Source organism: Hypanus sabinus, chromosome 7 (assembly GCF_030144855.1).
Source record: "Hypanus sabinus isolate sHypSab1 chromosome 7, sHypSab1.hap1, whole genome shotgun sequence".
Taxonomy (NCBI): domain Eukaryota; kingdom Metazoa; phylum Chordata; class Chondrichthyes; order Myliobatiformes; family Dasyatidae; genus Hypanus; species Hypanus sabinus.
Window position 1 is genome coordinate 156,663,531 of NC_082712.1, and position 19,298 is coordinate 156,682,828.

General features: G+C 39.8%; 1 protein-coding gene across 3 annotated transcripts in view; it reads right to left on the reverse strand.

Annotated features, from left to right (window-relative positions):
- The window catches only part of LOC132397336 (coiled-coil domain-containing protein 34-like), a 30,100-nt gene that overhangs the window by 10,121 nt on the left and 681 nt on the right, over nt 1–19,298 (reverse strand). The window contains exons 2-5 of one of the 3 annotated variants that reach the window (XM_059975988.1): nt 11,157–11,487; nt 8,687–8,929; nt 6,633–6,774; nt 5,247–5,354 (exon numbers count right to left, since the gene is read on the reverse strand). In XM_059975988.1, the coding sequence (XP_059831971.1) occupies nt 5,247–5,354; nt 6,633–6,774; nt 8,687–8,929; nt 11,157–11,487 (824 nt within the window). The remainder of the gene's footprint in view (nt 1–5,246; nt 5,355–6,632; nt 6,775–8,686; nt 8,930–11,156; nt 11,488–19,298) is intronic. The other 2 variants (XM_059975989.1, XM_059975990.1) reach the window with 2 other exon arrangements.

A 19,298-nucleotide genomic window follows, 5' to 3' on the forward strand; every position in this document is an offset into this window, starting at 1 on the left:
ACCATTCACTGTGTATGACCTACCCTGCTTGTTCCAATCAAAGTGCAAAACTTTACACTTGAGTGTATTAAATTCCATCTGCCGTTTTTCACAGCTGATGCAGATCTCTCTGTAGTATCTTTGCTAGGGCCCCAGCAATTTCAGTACTTGCCTCCTGTAGGGTCTGAAGGAATACGTTGTCAGGCCCTGGGGATTTATCCACCTTGATTTACCTCAGATAGCAAACACTTCCTCCTCTGTAATCTGTACAAGGTCCATAAAGTTGATGCCACCTTGCCTCAATTCTATTGACTCTGTATCTGTCTCCCGTAAATACAGATGCAAAGAATGCATTTAAGATCCCCATTTGCTTTGGCTCCACACATAGATTACCAGTCTGGTCTTCCATAGGACCAATTTTATCTCCAACCATCTTTTTGCTCTTAACATACCTGTAGAATCCCATAGGATTCTCCTTTAGCTTGTCTGCTGGAGCAAATTTATACCTCCTTTTAGCCTTCCTGATTTATTTCTTAAGTGTTCTCTTGTATTTCTTGTACTCCTCATTTATTCCTACTTACCTATACCTGCTATGCACTTCCTTTTTTCTCTTAACCAGGGTCTTAATATCTCTTGAAAACAACGGTTCCCTACACTTGGCTTTACCTGACAGGCACATACAAGCTTTGTACTCTCAAAATTTAGTTTTTAAAGGCCTCCCACTTTCCAAGTACACCTTTGCCAGTCCCAATCCACACATGGCAGATCATTTCTGTTACCATCAAAATTGGTCTTTCTCCAAGTTAGAATCTCAACCCAGGGACCAGATTTATCTTTTTGCATATTTATTTTAAAGCTAATGACACTGAGGTTGCTGGTTGTGAAGTGTTCCCCTACACAAACTTATGTGATCTGCCCCGTCTCATTCCCTAATAGTGGATTCAGCATCACATACTCTCTCATTGGGACTGATGAAGGAAGCTTTCCTGAACATATTTGACAAACTCTATGCATCTAGTCTTTTTACAGTATGGGATTTTCAGTCAATATGTGGAACGTTAAAATCACCTACTACCTTATGTTTTTTGCAACAGTATGCAATCTTTTTACAAATTTGTTCCTCTAAATCCCTAGAACTACTGGGTGGTCTGCAATAAATGTAGTCATACCTTTCTTATTTTTCTTTTCCATCATAACACCTCACTAGTCGGGTTCCAGTCTGTCCTGACGGAGCACTGCCATGACATTTTCCCTGATTAGTAACACCACCCCTTCTCCTTTAATCTCTCCCGCTCTGTCACATCCAAAAAGAACAGAATCCCAGAATATTGATCTACCAGTCCTGTCCTGTCCTGTCACTTTAGAGTGATCTGTAACATTCAGGTTCCTCACCCACAACAGATTTAGAGTGGGCATTGAGATAACTTCCTTCTATTTAATTTGGTTACTTCTGTCAACATCTTCTGGCAGAGAAAAAACAATCTCTCTGTATCCAATAGGAAGTTCAATTTTCAACCTAGCTACTCCAAAGAAAAATGTTAGTTATGCAAAATTGCAACATGGTTGTAGAGTCACTGGACAGAAACAGGCTCTTCAGCCCAATTAGTCTGTGCTCAGCAATGCACACAAAATGCTGGAGAAACTCAGCAGGCCAGGCAGCATCTATGGAAAAGAGAAAGCAATCGATGTTTCGGGCCAAGACCCTTAATCAAGACTGGAAAAAAAGATGAGAAGTTAGTGCAAGAAGGTGGCAGGAGCGGAGGAAGGTGAAACTGAGAGAGGAGGATGGGTTGAAATACAGAGATGGAAGTAAAGGGTGGAGGAGGGGGAATATGATAGGAGAGGGCAAAAGACCATGGAACAAAGGGAAGGGGGAGGAGAACAAGTGGGAGGCAATGGGCAGGTAAGGAGACAAGGTAAGAGAGGGAAATGAGAATGGCAGACTGATGAAGGTGGGGCGGGGGGGGGGGGGGGAAGGAGAAGCAATTACCAGAAGTTTAAGAAATCGATGTTCGGGCCCTCATGTTGGAGGCTGCCCAGACAGATATGAGGTGTTGCTCCTCCAACCTGAGTGTAGCCTCGTCCTGGCAGTAGAGGAGGGAGGCCATGGACTGATATGTCAGAATGGGAACGGGAAGTAGAATAGAGAGGTTGCTGGGAAATCCCACTTTAGTGGCAGATGGAGCAAGGGTGTTTGGCAAAGCGATCTCCCTTTCAGGAGGCCACACCTGGAGTACTGGATACAGTACGTGATCCCAACAGACTCACAGCTGAAGTGTCACCTTACCTGGAAGGAATGTTTGCGGTCCTGAATGGTTTTAAGAAAGGAGGTGTAGGAGCAGGTGTGGCACTTGTTCTGCTTGCCCAGAAAAGTATGAGGAGGGAGCTCAGTGGGGAGGGGACAAATGAACAAAAGTCATGTTAGGAGTGATCCCTACGGAAGATGGAAAATGGGGGGGGGGGCAAAATGTGATTGGTGGTAGGATCATGTTGGAGATGGCAGAAGTTACAGAGAATTATGTGCTGGATGTGGAGGCTAGTGGAGTGGTAGGTGAGGACAAGATTAACCCTATCCCTGGTGGGGTGGCAGAAAGATGGGGTGAAGGCAGATGTACGCGAAATGGAAGAGATGCGGGTGAGGGCAGCATTGGTGGTGGAGGAAGGAAAGCCCCTTTCTTTGAAGGAGGAGGACATCTCATTAGTTCTGGAATGTAAAACCTTATCCTGAGAGCAGATACAGTGGAGAATGGAGGAGCTGAGAGAAGGGGAATGGCATTTTTACACGTGACAGGGTGAGAAGAACTGCTGTGAAAAATCAGTGGGTTTATAGAAGATATCAGTAGATAAACTGTTTCCAGAGATGGAGAGATCGAGATAGGGGAGGGAGATGTCAGAAATGAACCAGATAAATTTGAGGGAAGGGTGGAAGTTAAAGACAAAGTTGATGAAGACAACAAGTTCAACATGGGAGCAGGAAGCAGCACTAATGCAGTCATCAACGCATTCAGCGTCAGCGCAGTCAGCGTAGGAAAAGTTAGGGAGTAATATTGGAAAATAGACTGTTCCACGTAGCTGACAAAATGGCAGACATAACTAGGACTCATGTGAGTGCCCCTGGCTACAACTTTGGTTTGAGGGAAGTGGGATGAGCCGAAAGACAAATTATTGAGAATGAGAACCAGTTCCGCCAGACAGAGAGTAGTGGTGGAGGGGGAACAGGTTGGGTCTGTTGTCTAGAAAGAAGTGGAGAACTTTAAGGCCCTCCTGATGGGAAATGGAGGTGAATAGGGACTGACGCTCAAGGTGAAAAAGAGATGATTGGTTGTACAGGGACTGGACGTCCATGGTGAAAATGAGATGATTAGGTGTATTGGAACTGGATGTGTCGAAGAGTCACAGTGCAGCAGAGATCACAGAGGGGGAGCAGTGAGAGAGGGTTTCACAGAACTCCCATAGAAGAGAAGATTTAAACTTCTTCAGGTTAGGCATCCCTGGAAGAGACTTTGCAGTGTAGTAGTAGTGCAAACATGAGAAAATCTGCATTTGCTGGAAATCCAAACAACACACTCAAAATGCTAAAGGAACAGCAAGCCAGACAGCATTTATGGAAAAGAAGAAATACAAAATGTATTACTCTTTTCCATAGATGCTGTGTGGCCTGCTGAGTTCCTCCAGCAGTTTATGTGTGTTGCTTCGATGTCCAGCATCTGCAGAATTTCTGGTGTTAGTCTGCACTGAAGTATTATTCTGCCTAGTCTCACTGACCTGAATCCAGACCATAGTCCTTTATACCCACCCCATCCATGTACCTATCAAAATTAATTTTAAAAGTTGAAATTCAACCTATATCCACTACTTCCACTAGCAGTTTGTTCCATACTCTCACCACCCTCGCCCTCTCAGTGAAGAAATTCCCCTTCGTGTTCCCATTAAACATTTTACCATTCACCCATGACCTCTTGTTCCAGTTTCAGTAAACTTCAGTGGAAAAAGGCAGCTTACATTTACACTCATAATTTTGTACATCTCTCTCAAATCTTCCCTCAATCTCCTACGCTTTAGGGAATATAGTCTTAACCTGTTCAACTGTTCCCTACCACTCAGATCCTCAGGTCCTGGCACATCCTTTTAACATTTTTCTACACTTTTTCAATCTTACTGATAGCTTTCCAGAAGGTATGTAGAACTGCACACAAAAATCCGAACTGGGCCTCACCAACTTTTTATATAACTTCAAAATAATAACACAATTCCTGTACTCAACACTTTGACTTATGAAGGCCAATGTGCCAAAAGCTCTCCTTACAAGCCTATTCACCTGTGACACCACTTTCAAGGGTTTATCGATCTATATTCCCAATTCCCCACATTCTACTGCACTCTGGAGTGCCCTACCAATCACCATGTAAGTCCCACCCTGGCTTGTCCTCCCAAAGTACAACACCTCATAATTGTCTGCATTAAACTCCATCTGCCATTTTTCAGCCCATTGTTCCTTGGTGTCATCCGCCAATTTGCTGATCCAATTTACATTATCATCCAGATCGTTGATATAGATGACAAACAACAAGGGACCCAACACCGATTCCTGTGGCACACCACTAGTCACAGGCCCCCAATTCGAGAGGCAACCACCTATTACCACTTCCCCCGATATTCTGTGTGTGTTGCTCTGTATTCTAGCATCTGCAGAATCATTTGTGTTTATGATCACCTTAGGAAAAAGTAGCATATTGAGTTATACTCAAGAGACAAGATTAATGTTCCAAGCAAGCTATAATTCTAAAAGGGTAAATGAGTTTCAATTTATTATTCAACTAGTCTGAAAAAAGTAATATGTAATAATGATCATGAAATGAAATTGCCCTAATGAGCCTTCATCTCACTCCGAGCAGGGAAAGAAATCTGCTGTTCTCACTTCATCTGATCTTTTGCATTCTGTGTCATATAGAGAAAAGCTTAGTTTTGTAAGTTATCCATACAGATAATTTCAAAACATAAATACACCGAGGCAGTACACCGAGGTTCATAACTAAGGCAATCTTAATTGACGTTAGTGAAGCTGAAATCCCTACTACTATTAAACTATTATTTTCATACCTCTGTGATTTGCCAACAAACATGCTCCTTTATCACTCTCTTTTTGGATGTAAAGCACAGCTCCAAAGTAACTACCAATATGGAGTTCCGACTGCTCTGCAATTCAGGAAGTTCAAGAGTGAACTCTTTATAAATTATTCCAAAGAAAGCTAATTTAGATGTCTTACCTTTTCATTTTTTTTCTGCACCCAGTGCCTATGCTCTTCTTCTGCACGAGCTTTTTTCCTTTGAAGTTCTTCTTGCTCTTTTAATTTTGCTTGTTTCAGTATCACCTCCTGTAGGATACAGAATATTTCTTGGATATGTATCTACCTTCCTCCAAAATGATTAATCCTTACTATATTTTACTTGTGGGAAAATTTAAAGTTAAAAAAAAATTGACTATCTCAATCTAAACTGCAGATATAAACATCATAAGGTGTAGTTAGCACAATATTTTACAGCACAGGTGACCTGGTTTCAGTTCCCGCCACTGCCTATAAGTAAGTTCTCCCCGTGACCGTGTGGGTTTCCTCTGGATGCTTTGGTTTCGTCCAACAGTCCAAAGACGTACAGGTTAGTAGGTTAACTAGTCACTGTAAATTGTTCCATGATTAAGATAGGATTAAATTGGGGGATTGCTGGATGGCATGGCTCGAAGTTCTAGAAGGGCCTATTCTGTGCTGTATGTCAATAAATAAAGATTGTGATAGGCGAGTAAGTCTGTATAGCTCATTATAATTCAGCAATACAGAAAATTACCAAAAATCTCCATTCATAATACAATTACTTCTTAAAAGATTCACAGGATCATGTATCAACTGCTGTCCCTATTCTTTTAGATTGATGCATAAGTTAAATGATTAGATTTCTTAGTATCCAATACGTTGAATATCAGAGAGCTGGTGATCTTTCATTTATGGTGATTGCTAAAGCATATAAATATTACATGCCAAATAATGTAGGAATTAATTTGATAACTTCACAATAATAGTTAGTAATTAATTGTCATTTGACTTTTTACATTCTGTTTGGCAATTATACGTTAAAACATCAAAGACTGTTTTTCTCAGTTTAGAAAAATACAAGCAAGAAATAAGAGTTTCAACAATACTAGAATAACTTCCACAAATCTTACTTTATTGTTATACATTATAATGTACAAGAAGATTATGAGAAGATGTCAAAAATACTTGTCAAGTAACAGAATGATCAACACAGAATCAGATTACCACTAGTCTTAAGTCAATTTTTCACGATTACTTATTTATTTGTCACAAGTACATTGAAACATACAAAGTGTGTCATTTGGATCAACAACCAATAAAGTCCGAAGATTGTTGTGGGGACAGCTCACAAGTGTCGTCATGCTTTCGCCACAAACATAGCATGCCCACACTCACTAACCCTAACCCTGAACATCTTTGAAATATGGAAGGAAACCTGAGCACTTAGATTAATAGAGTATGAAAGCAATGAATCTCAGGGTTGTATATGGTGATGTATATGTACTTTGAAATAAATTTACTTTGAACTTCAAATGTGAAAACATTAACACATACTAAGCTACTTACTTGCTGAGATTTTTTCTGCACTTCACTGCGTTCTTCCTTTGCTTTCTTGATAAGCCATGCCTCCCAGGCAGTAAGCTCAACTTCCTTTAAATGCTGTTCCTCCTCTTCACTCTGTTTTGCCTTTCTTGCACAAGTTCTAAGCCTTTGAAACACATATATTACTTTATCTCAGAATGTATTCAGTTCACTGCATCAGACATTAAATGAAAGAGCATAGAAACAATGCAAAGGTCAAATTGATAAACAACAAATAATAACATATAACTATGTCCAATTAAAATTGATTTACAAATATAATGGTATTTCTGGTATAGTTACAATTTGTGGATCAATTGATCACCAGCCTGACAGCAATACAATTCCATTGATTGGCTCTAAAAATCAGCCAGCCTCACAGGAACTCAGTATACACAAAATTCTCTATTAAACCTTTCAAACTTCTGGTAATGTCCCCCCTTCACTATTCCCCATTCCCATTTCCCTCTCTCACCTTATCTCATTACCTCCCTCTGGTGCTCCTACCCCTTTTCTTTCCACCATGGCCTTCTGTCATCTCCTATCAGATTGTCCCTTCCCCAATCCTTTATCTCTTTCATTAACCAACTTCCCAGCTCTTTACTTCCCCCTTCCACCTTATGTTTCTTCCTCCCCTCCCCCCACCTTATTCTGATTTCTCATCATTCTTTCTCCAGTCCTGATGAAGAGTACTGGCCTGGAACGTCGACTGTTTGCTCTTTTCCATAGACGCTGCCTGACCTGCTGAGTTCCTCCAACATTTTGTGTGTCTTACTTCACTGCTCTGTTGGCATCACTGCAGTGTAGGATTCCTGCATAATGAACTTTGTATATTAACTCTGTAAGCAGAAATTTGATGACTGTGGCTGTCAGTGGCATTCTGTAAACCGGCAAAATCTATACCAGTCTTCATTGGACAACTTTAGGAAAGCTAATAGCTAAAATTCCAACCAAACATACACTGAATTAGCAAAGTGTTACAAGAGTTAATAAACAAGTTATCCCATATATTTCTTTGGATCTGTGAACAGTTTAGTTCAAAGTTAACATTTTGTATAAATTACATTACACTGAAGCAAGTGTACTTAAGAAGAATTTAAGTGTTTATTCTAAGGGTCAAAACCAAGCAGTGTCTTTAGACCTGCCCATGTATATTCTATGTCAAGTTTAATTAAATTACCTGTGCTAGTAACAGTAAATTTCACAACAATCCAATTACAGATTTAGTTTGGTGGTTTCTGAATCATAAACTACTTGAGTTTTGAAGTACCGGACCAGATGATATAATCAATTAAGACAGCCACATTTTATATTTACAGTTTAAGCAACTTTAATGCAGACACACACTATCTTGTCAACTTTTACAGAAGTGTTATTTGAAGACTATAAATTAACTGTGTTGGCTGGACCATAATTGCATTAAGCTTATGTTGAATAATACTTAGATTAACTGTACAACCATTTATCATTAAATTTTGTTCCCACCTTTCAACAGTTTCCTTTGCTATTCTTACCAATTTTCTCCACTTCTGAAAGTATTAACTCTTCGTAGAACTTAAAATATTAAGGGTTATCCTCTGGAACCATTCTCAAAAATCATTCTGCAATGCTTATTCAACGTAATAGAACTTAAGTGTAATAGTTCATGTGTTTTTTATGAATAACTCAAATTAGTATAATTGGCTGGCAGAAATAGAATTCAGGGCTATGCATGCTATCAGCATTTGATGCTGATAGAAATATGTGAGAAACAGTTAAAATTGTGATTAGTGGACATGTTTAACAATCAGAATACCTCATCAAAGAGAGTGGCAGAATCAGTATTGATGTGCACAGTGCACCAAACTATCTTGCTAAAATGTTCCCAGTAGCTTAGGTTGCTCAAATAGCCAATAAGTACTTCAAAAACCTTAATGATACAAACAAACATTTTACTTTACAGTTTAGTTACAGAAGAACTAAAAATATAATTTTTAAAAGGTCCAAAGATGAGCAAATAAACTATAACAGATGTTACAAATATATGATGCAACATGTACCTAGATGTTTTTGATTTGACTGGAATGCACATTGTCAATTTCTTTGACACAGTTTTGTTTGTAGTATGTGCCACTTCTCTATCTGAAACACTGCTTGTAGGTGCTTTGGAAGTCACTGTCTCACCACCTTCACTTTCATAGCTGTCATGGTAAATAGGAGAGAGCAGCAATGGTGTGGATTCTTTGGAAGGCTCCAAAGTACATCTCTTGCACAGACTTTCTCTTTTCAAGCAAATGTTCTGCCTATATGAGTTCAAAATTGCAGTTTAGAAATTTCAAATTTTAGATCAAAACACACTTACTACATAAGAAAACAGTTTGTTCTGCAAGCACTGCTTAAGTAAAAAGCTTCAGAACAGGTCCTCCCTGTCAGCCATCACCTCTAGTATGAAAGGTACTGTACCAGTAATCCATAAAACTGTCAAAAGTTGATGCAACTTTAATCAACAGATTTCTAACAGTAAACACAAAGCCCCTCAAGAATCAAACTACAATTGAACTGTTTCCAGGCCATGTATTCCTGTAAGGCACTGTGCTTAATCATTTATGAACCAATTCTGAACAATTTAATTGCAACATAACAGTAAAAGTAAGTAAGAAAAAACAGCTTTATTATAAGACAGAACCACCCTGCTGCTAAATTACATATTCAGTCAAGCATTGAATATCAAAAGACAAATTACACCTTTGGTCCAAAATGAAAGTTACAACACCAATACGCATTACAGTGCAATATCAAAAGAAAAAAAGACACCCTAATGAGTAGCATTAACAATTTGCAACCAATAAGAGATAAACAGGAGGTTGTTATAAACCAAAACTATTTCAGTGGTGAAATGTTTAAAAAGCCTACAAATAAAAAGCTTGAAAGTGATTGTGGAAAAGTACAGCATCAAGATGATGAGAGGCATTGATCGTGTGGATAGTCAGAGGCTTTTTCCCCAAGGCTGAAATGGTTGCCACAAGAGGACACAGGTTTAATGTGCTGGGGAGTAGGTACAGAGGAGATGTCAGGGTAATTTTTTTACTCAGAGAGTGGTGAGTGGGTGGAATGGGCTGCCGGCAACGGTAGTGGAGGCGGATACGATAAGGTCTTTTAAGAGGCTTTTAGATAGGCACATGGAGCTTAGTAAAATAAAGCGCTATAGGTAAGCCTGGTAATTTCTGAGATAGGGACATGTTTGGCTCAACTTTGTGGGCCAAAGGGCCTGTATTGTGCTGTAGGTTTTCCATATTTCTATGATGAGGGCTGGTGTTCATCTCACTATCCAGCAAGGTTTACTTGTCTCTGTGCTGAACTAAGGCTGTGGCCTGCAACTAACAGGCTCCTAGATCGTGATAACTGGCTTAGTGGCTGTGAGCTCACTTTCGTGAACTTTAGTTCTGAATGTTATTTGCTTATTTTTTATTGTTTGCATGATTTGTTCTTTTTTGCACACTGGGTGATTTTTTAATTTGTCCTATGTTTTTTTGTGGCTGTTTGTGAGGAGATGAATCTCAAGGTTGTATATAGTTTGCCTCTAAATGTACTTTGAACTTTGACATTTTTGCCTGATTTGCATGCCAGTTGCACAAAAAGAATGAACAAGCTAACAAAGGTACCCAGGGTTTCCCAGGGCTGAAATCTCTAATGTCAGAGAGCACGCATTTAAGATGGGGTAAATTTCCTGGCGATATGAGAAGCAAGTTTTATTTTACAGCGAATGGTGGATGCCTGGAATGCACTACCTAGGCTGGTTCAGAGGGATATGCATTAGGGATTTAAAAGAAACATTTAGATAGGCATTTGAATGTGAGGGAAACAGAAGGATATAGATAATGTGTAGGTAGAAGGGATTAGTTTACTTGCAAATGATTGATCCTACACCCAGTCTTTCAAACCAAATTCCTTGCTCTCACTTGTCATCATCCACAAGGAAAATATATTTTATCAAAGGGATAAAGAGGTCAAAATAAGAATGAGAAGATGACTGCTAGGTAACTTCTGTGCTGCACTTAATTTCTTCTTTGAATCCAACAGTGAAGGGAACACAGTGAGCAGAAAGCGCAACATGGATCAGAGAAAGCCCAAATAAATTATTATTCTACATAGAAGCGGTCATAAATTCATGAAATTAAATAAGTCGATGTTGGACTTGCTAAGGCTGTATAGGAAAACCTTCAGAGTAAAGTCGGCTGAAAATAGAAGACTTCCTGAGAAAAACTGTTCTTCTTGGGACTAAAACTGGGTAGTGAATATTTATTTTGTGCTGGTTTGATAGAACAGATGGTTAAAAAATAGGCCAGATGGAAAGAAATATGACAGAAGATGAGAACAAGGGTAACTCAGTCACAGTTATAATGGAGGAGGAGGTACTTGTAGAAGTATAGAAAATAATTAAAATTCTGAGGGTTTCTTCAAACATTGTTGGAAGAAATCTAACAGAGAGAATAAATATTAATCTACAGGTGCTAAAATGCAAAGATATACCTGGATTTCTTTTGTCCACTTGGAGTTGACACTACTGGTGTTTTTGAAAAACTAACTACCCTTTTACTTGGGGTGGATTCTGAGTTTCTTCTTGAAAGTTCGTCTGTTTGCTTGCTTAATGACTCATTTTCTTCATCTTCACTTTCATAACTTTCATGGTAAATAGGAGACAGCAGAGAGGAGGTAGAACCTGATGAAGAGGATAATTCACAACTCTTGACCTGAATCTCATTTTCCAACCTGCTATCCCGTTGATATTGATTCAATTGAGAGTATATTTTCATATTTTCTTCCTCACTGGATTCTGAAGACATTCTTCGCAGAAACCTTTCTAGTCAAAGCAAAACATAAACATCAGACCTTCAAAATAGACACTAAACTTTATTGGAGATCTACACAAAATTATTCATCATGCATTGAAAATTATATTGTCTCCTTTTCATAGCTTCTTTTTTCTGGTGAAAGGGAGGTATGAAAAGGAAATTTAATTATGATAAAATCAGCCCTATTGAGCATATGGAAACAATTATTTGAGAACTTCTGACTGAGTTGTAACGTTATGTCAAAATCATTTTATTAATATATAATTTGAAATTAGTTTCACTATTAAAAAATGACAACCTTTAAGCATCAATATTTTACGCTGAGTTATACAGGTCAAAACACTTTTAACTGTGACATGAGTTTGGATGGCAGACGTAGGTAACTTAGCCACTCACATCCATTCCATAACATAAATGATCCATTTCAATATTTGATATGACATACTTACAGCCCTGCTCAATAAGAGCTTTACTCCTTGATATCTTGAATATTTGTTAACCAATGAATCTCAGATTTGAAACTGACTTCCAATCACTGTAATTTATGGAAAAGTTCCAAACAATAAATATCCTTTATACTTATAAGTATTTGATAGCTTTGCTTGGATTGACACATTTAGATTATGTCTCTTATCCCTAACTAAGGAAAATCATTTACTATGATTTTGGTAGTATACTACTACCAATATCCCATAAAATCTTGACTGAAGTAATAAATTTAAACCATCTAAGTTCCAGTGAATATAAAACAGTCATCATAATCTAACTTATGCAGTCTGTCTCAACTAAATTAGATTGAGATTGACAGCTTAATTATCCTAGAACAAAGCAGTACAAATATCCCTATTACAAATATTCTGAGTAAAAATTACAATATTTGTATCCTATAGCACATTTGAAGCAACAGTTGAAAGAAATCCAATGCAAAATTTTATTTTCACTAAAAAAATGAAATATAAAGAAACATTGAATGCTTTTATAACTTTACCACATTAATCTGTAGTTCCACTTACCTGAGAAGGCAAACCAGAAGCATAACTTTAAACTTATTATATGTTCAATTATTGATCATCAGCAACAGTGAACACTGAAAGAGGCAAATAAGGTATGCACATCCTAACCAACTTATTTGTTAACAAAGCAATTAAAATAATTGTTTGCAATAAATCTTGAAACTAATTCAAGAGTTGAGGGCCCATATTCACCTATTCCTCAGAAAATCTGTATTGAATGATCCAATTTTTAACACTCATACTGGATCACTCTATTCAAATGTTATATATTTACGAAGGATTTCATTCGACCTCTTGCTGTCTCAAACTTATCAGAAAAGCAGAAAATTTGTCCATCTGCATTCTGGGAAAACAAAAGATACTATCTTCAGTCCTCATCAATAAACCTATTCCTCTTTATGACCGCATCCTTTTCCAAACCTCTCTGCAATTTAAAGTTAATTTATTTTCTCATTCTCCCAGTCAATAGACAATAGGTGCAGAAGTAAACCATTCGGCCCCTCGAGTCTGCACCGCCATTCTGAGATCATGGCTGATCATTCACTATCAATACCCAGTCCCTGCCTTGTCCCCATATCCCTTGATTCCCCTATCCATCAGATATCTATCAAGCTCCAGAGAATTGGCCTCCACCGTCTTCCGAGGCAGTGCATTCCACACCTCCACAACTCTCTGGGAGAAGAAGTTCTTCCTCAACTCTGTTTTAAATAACTGACCTCTTATTCTCAATCCATGCCCTCTGGTACTGGACTCTCCCCACATCTGGAACATATTTCCTGCCTCAATCCTATCAAATCCTTTAATTATCTTAAACGTTTCAATCAGATCCCCTCTCAATCTCCTCAATTCCAGTGTGTACAAGCCCAATCTCTCTGCGTAAGACAGCCCTGCCATCCCAGGAATCAACCTAGTGAACCTACGCTGCACTTCCTCAATTGCCAGAATGTCCTTCCTTAAACCTGGAGACCAAAACTGTACACAATATTCCAGGTGTGGTCTCACCAGGGCCCTGTACAAATGCAAAAGGACATCCTTGCTCTTGTACTCAATTCCCCTTGTAATAAAGGCCAACATTCCATTTGCCCTCTTCACTGCCTGTTGCACTTGCTCATTCACCTTCATTGACTGGTGAACTAGGACTCCTAGGTCTCTTTGCATTTCTCCCTTACCTAACTCTACACCGTTCAGACAATACTCTGCCCTCTTGTTCCTGCTTCCAAAGTGGATAACTTCACATTTATTCACATTGAATGACATCTGCCAAGTATCTGCCCACTCACCCAGCCTATCCAAGTCTCCCTGTATTCTCTTAACGTCCTCTTCGCATGTCACACTGCCACCCAGTTTAGTATCGTCAGCAAACTTGCTGATATAGTTTTTAATGCCCTCATCTAAATCGTTGACATAAATCGTAAAGAGCTGTGGTCCCAATACAGAGCCCTGTGGTACCCCACTAGTCACTTCCAGCCAGTCCGAGAAACACCCATTCACTGCTACCCTTTGCTTTCTGCCAACCAGTTTTCTATCCATGTTGAAACCCTGCCCCCAATGCCATGAGCTCTGATTTTACTCACCAATCTCCTATGTGGTACCTTATCGAATGCCTTCTGAAAATCTAGGTACACAACATCCACTGGCTTACCCTCATCTAACATCCTTGTTACACCCTCAAAAAACTCCAACAGATTAGTCAAGCATGATTTGCCCTTGGTAAATCCATGCTGGCTTGGCCTAATCCTATTACTGCCATCAAGATGTGCCACTATTACGTCCTTAATAATGGACTCAAGCATCTTCCCCACGACTGACGTTAGTTCTCCATTTTCTCCTTCCCTCCCTTCTTGAAAAGTGGGATAACATTAGCCACTCTCCAATCTTCAGGAACTGATCCTGAATCTAAGGAACATTGGAAAATGATTACCAATGCATCCGCAATTTCCTGAGCCACCTCTTTTAGAACCCCCAGATGCAGACCATCTGGACCCGGGGATTTATTAACCTTCAGTCCTACCAGTCTGCTCATCACAGTTTCTTTCCTAATGTCAATCTGTCTCAATTCCTCTGATATCTTATGACCCTGGCCCATCCATACATCTGGGAGATTGCTTGTGTCCTCCCTGGTGAAGACAGATCTAAAGTACGCATTAAATTCTGTTGCCATTTCTCTGTTTCCCATAACAATTTCTCCTAATTCATTCTTCAAGGGGCCAACATTGTTCTTAACTATCTTCTTTCTCTTCACATAGCTAAAAAAGCTTTTGCTATCCCTTTTTATATTCCTGGCTAGACTGAGCTCATACCTGATTTTTTCTCTCCGTATTGCTTTTTTAGTTAAGATCTGCTGTTCCTTAAAACTTTCCCAATCATCTGTATTCCCACTCATCTTAGCCCTGTCATACTTCTTTTTCTTTAATGCTATACAATCTCCGACTTCCTTTGTCAACCACTGTGGCCCCTTCCCCCTCTTTGAATCCTTCCTTCTCATTGGAATGAACTGCTTTTGCATCTTTTGTATTATCCCCAAGAATATCTGCTACTGCTGATCCACTGTCTTTCCTGCCAGGGCATCCGCCCATTTAACTTTGGCCAACTCTTCCCTCCTGAAGAACCTTTGTACCTTGTACATTAATTCTGCTGTCCTTCCACAAAATGATCTGCCAAGCATTTCTAACCTTTTATGATTTTCTTTATATCTCCAGAATCTGCACTTTAAAAATATTCAATCTTTGATTCCATTTTATCTCAGCAAGATCTATTTTCACTTCAATGAAATTGAATATTTACCAAATGATAATTTTTACCTGACTGTACATATATACAATCAAGTGAAACAACGTTCCTCAGACCACAGTGTACCTACAATACATTTATCATATACAGCACATAAACAAAATATTACTACAAATAAGTTAATAATATATAATTCAAAATGCATGTTTATGTGCTGTAATATGATAAATGTACAATAAACAGGTCACTGCCTTAGTGACAAGGCCTTAGTAGTGGCAGTGCATTCATTAGTCTCACAGCCTGAGGGAAGATGCAGTTACCCAGTCTGGTAGTCCTAATCCTGATTCTCCTGTACCTCCTTCCTGACTGTAGAGGGTCAAAGAGATTGTGGAATACGTGGTAGGTATCCTAAACAATGCTTCGGGCTCCTTGTAAACAACACTTCCTATAAATGTTACAAATAGTGGGAGGGAGCCCCTGGTTATCCTTCTCGGTAGTATTTACAAACCTCTGTATGGTCTTGTTGTCCAATGCATTGCAGTTTCCCTACCACACACTGATGCAGCCAGACAGGTCACTCTCGATGGTGCTCCCATAGAAAGTTGTTAGAATGGGGCAGGAAGCCTTGCACACCTCAGTCTCCTCAGAAAGTGAAGGCACAGTTGTGCCTTCTGGACTAATAAGGAAGTGTTGCAAATCCAGGCTAGATTGTCCATTATGGGCACACCAAAGAACTTAGTGCTGCTCCTCATTCTCTCCACAGCAGAACCATTGATGTGCAATGGAGAGTGGTCAGCCTGCATCTTCCAGAAGTCCAGAACTGTTGTCTTTTGTAATTCCAGAAACTAAGCGAATGGAAAACGCAAGAGCCAGCACACGTTTTGTCTACTTAGGTTTTCTTTAATGAGGTGCTCATATATGATGTATTGACATAAGCCATTCATGTACTTTTTACATATAACGCATAATGATTTATGTAAACCAGGGGTTCCAACTTTTTTTATGCCATGGATCAATACCATTAAGCAAGGGGTCTGTGGACCCCAGGTTGGGAACCCCTAAGCAAACAAAGATCACGTAATCAAACAATATATTTACAATATTGCTCAAATACTACTGAAATATTAAATACACAACTCTCCTCCCTGCTTAGTTATAAACTCCAATTCAGTATAGAATTAATAAATATATAATGACGAGATATACACACGTGCACATACAGTAAATTACATAACACAACTACTATATAGACATCCACAGCACAGTAAATTTTAAATTGTCCAATTCAGGCCTAAAGATTTCATCAGTGTGGAGGATTTCCTACTCTTTCCTACATCTTTCTGGATGGGGGTAGGGGAAGTTACTCTGTTTGGCAGGTCAGAATTGTGGCTATGAAACAATCGCTGGTTCTAGGCCCTCCTCCACGGTGGTTGTAGGCGATAACTCTGGGACTGCAGGAGTAGTCCTGAATGGTCTGCCAAAATCCACAGGAATCCCTTGCCAAGGCAATGCAGGCCATTAACAGGGATGGAGAGGCACTACTCTTGGCATCCCAAACAGTTCATGGCAAGCTGCTGGATCTGCTGATCTACCCCAGATAGATAGAGATTCCATAAGACTATAAAACATAGGAGCAGAATTTGGCTATTTGGTCTATCGAGTCTGTTCCGCCATTCATTCATGGCTGATCTTATTTCTGAGCCAACACTTTCACTTTCACTATACCTAGCTCCTCTAACACTTTAGCTCTCAGCTTGGATGGTACAACAATTTTCAATCCTCATTTAAGGCAAACCCATCAAGACCAAGTTCATCCTGGGCCTGGTAAAAATGAGGAACTGGAATTTCTGCAGCGCATGCCGGCTATTTTGGGTAGCCTTGTAGACCTGAGACAGTGTGGGGTCTTTTCTGGTTTTCTTTTGGATCATCACCACGGTAATGTAAAGAGATTCAATTTGCGTTAGGGAGAATTTATCAAAAGGAATGTCCTCTTTTATCAATTTCTGAGGTAATGCTTTTTCCAAGAGTAAACAGGACAATCCATCAGCATTTTCATTAGCTATTCTTTTGAATTTGACTTTGGAATTGTGCCCTCTGAGAAACACAGCCCATCACTGCAATTGTGCTGCTGTTAGTGGAACACCATTCTGTGGATTGAAAATGGACACCAGCAGTTGTTGAAGATAACCTCTCTCCTGTACAGGTTGAAACATTTAACACCCCAAACCAAACTCAAGGCCTCTCTGTTAATCTGTTCATAATATTTCTCTGCAACAGTAAGGGAACATGTTGCAAAGGCTATGGGGGTGTTCACTTCCATCATTCATTACATGTGGCATGACTGCACCTAGACCATAAGGTGAAGCATCACAGGTAAGCTGCACTGGACAATGTGGATCATAATGTTTGAGTACAGTGTCTAACGTGACTATTTCCTTTGCCTTTAGGAAAGCTGAATGGACGAATGGACAAGGGAGGCGTGGAGGGAGTGATCCCTGTGGAAAGCAGAAAGAGTGCAGGATAGAACTACACGACTCCCTTGTCCATTCATCCTTCCCATCCCTTCCCACTGATCTCCCTCACGACACTTATCCTTGTAAGCGGAACAAGTGCTACACCTGCCTGTACACTTGCTCCGTCACCATTATTCAGGGCCCCAGACAATCTGGTGCGTCTGGTGCTCCCAGTGCGGCCTTCTATATATTGGTGAGACCCAACACAGACTGGGAGACTGTTTCACTGAACACCTATGCTCTGTCCACCAGAGAAAGCAGGACCTCCCAGTGGTCATACATTTTAATTCCACGTCCCATTCCCATTCCGATATGTCAATCCATGGACTCCTCTACTGTCAAGATGATGCCACAGTCAGGTTGGAGGAGCAACATCTTATATTCCATCTGGGTAGCCTCCAACCTGATGGCATGAACATTGATTTCGCTAACTTCCGTTAATGCCCCCCTCCCCTTCTTACCCCATCCCTTATTTATTTATGTATTTGTTTATTATTTTCCCCTTTTTTTCTTTTCTCTCTTTTTTCTCTCTCTCTGTCCCTCTCACAATCACTCCTTGCCTACTCTCCATCTTCCTTTGGTGCTCCCCTCCCCCTTTCTTTCTCCCCGGGCCTCCCGTCCCATGATCCTCTCCCTTCTCCAGCTCTGTATCCCTTTTGCCAATCAACTTTCCAGCTTTTAAGCTTCATCCCTCCCCCTCCTGTCTTCTCCTATCATTTCGGATCTCCCCCTCTCAAATCTCTTACTATCTCTTCTATCAGTTAGCCCTGACGAAAGGTCTCGGCCCGAAACATCGACTGTACCTCTTCCTATAGACGCTGCCTGGTCTGCTGTGTTCCACTAGCATTTTGCACCTGTTGCTTGAATTTCCAGCATCTGCAGATTTCTTTGTGTTTGTGTGATCCCATTCCCTCATCAGTTTTGTACATTCACTTCTACTCTAACAAAGCCTGTTCTTGCATTTAAGACCCTACGTGACCTCACTCCCTCCCCATCTCTGTCTTCGGACTGACACACTCCTCCAATTATGGCCCCTAGTGTTTTCCAACTTTTAATGCATTCCAGCAATGACTCCTGTGCCTTTTTAACACCAAGCTATGTAACACCCTCCTAAATTTATTACTTCAGTATTCATTTTTCTAAACATCTCATCATGTACAGTTAGCAACTGATAAGACAGCTGGCAGAACCAAATCCTCATTGCTCCAGCAACCAGATACAATTCTGACCTCCTGTGCTCTTTTTGTGGTAATTGTACTTTAACCATGTGACTCTCCGCTGGGCGGTCCAGTTTTGTTCACTTCCCAAAGGTGTGCAAGCTGGTTGTTGTAAATTGCCCCTAGTGTATAGGTGGGTGGTAGTATCTGATAGGAAAAGTTGATGGGAATGTGGGAAAATTACAACGGGATTATTGTATGTTAGTGTAAACAGGTCCTTGATTCAGTGAGTCAAAAGTCCTATCTTAGTATTGTTTATCATCTCGTGCTTTGTTGTTAAATCCTGTTGTAATGGAAATGGCGAATTTTTACTGCATTAATAGCTTCAATGAATTAAATTGTTCTC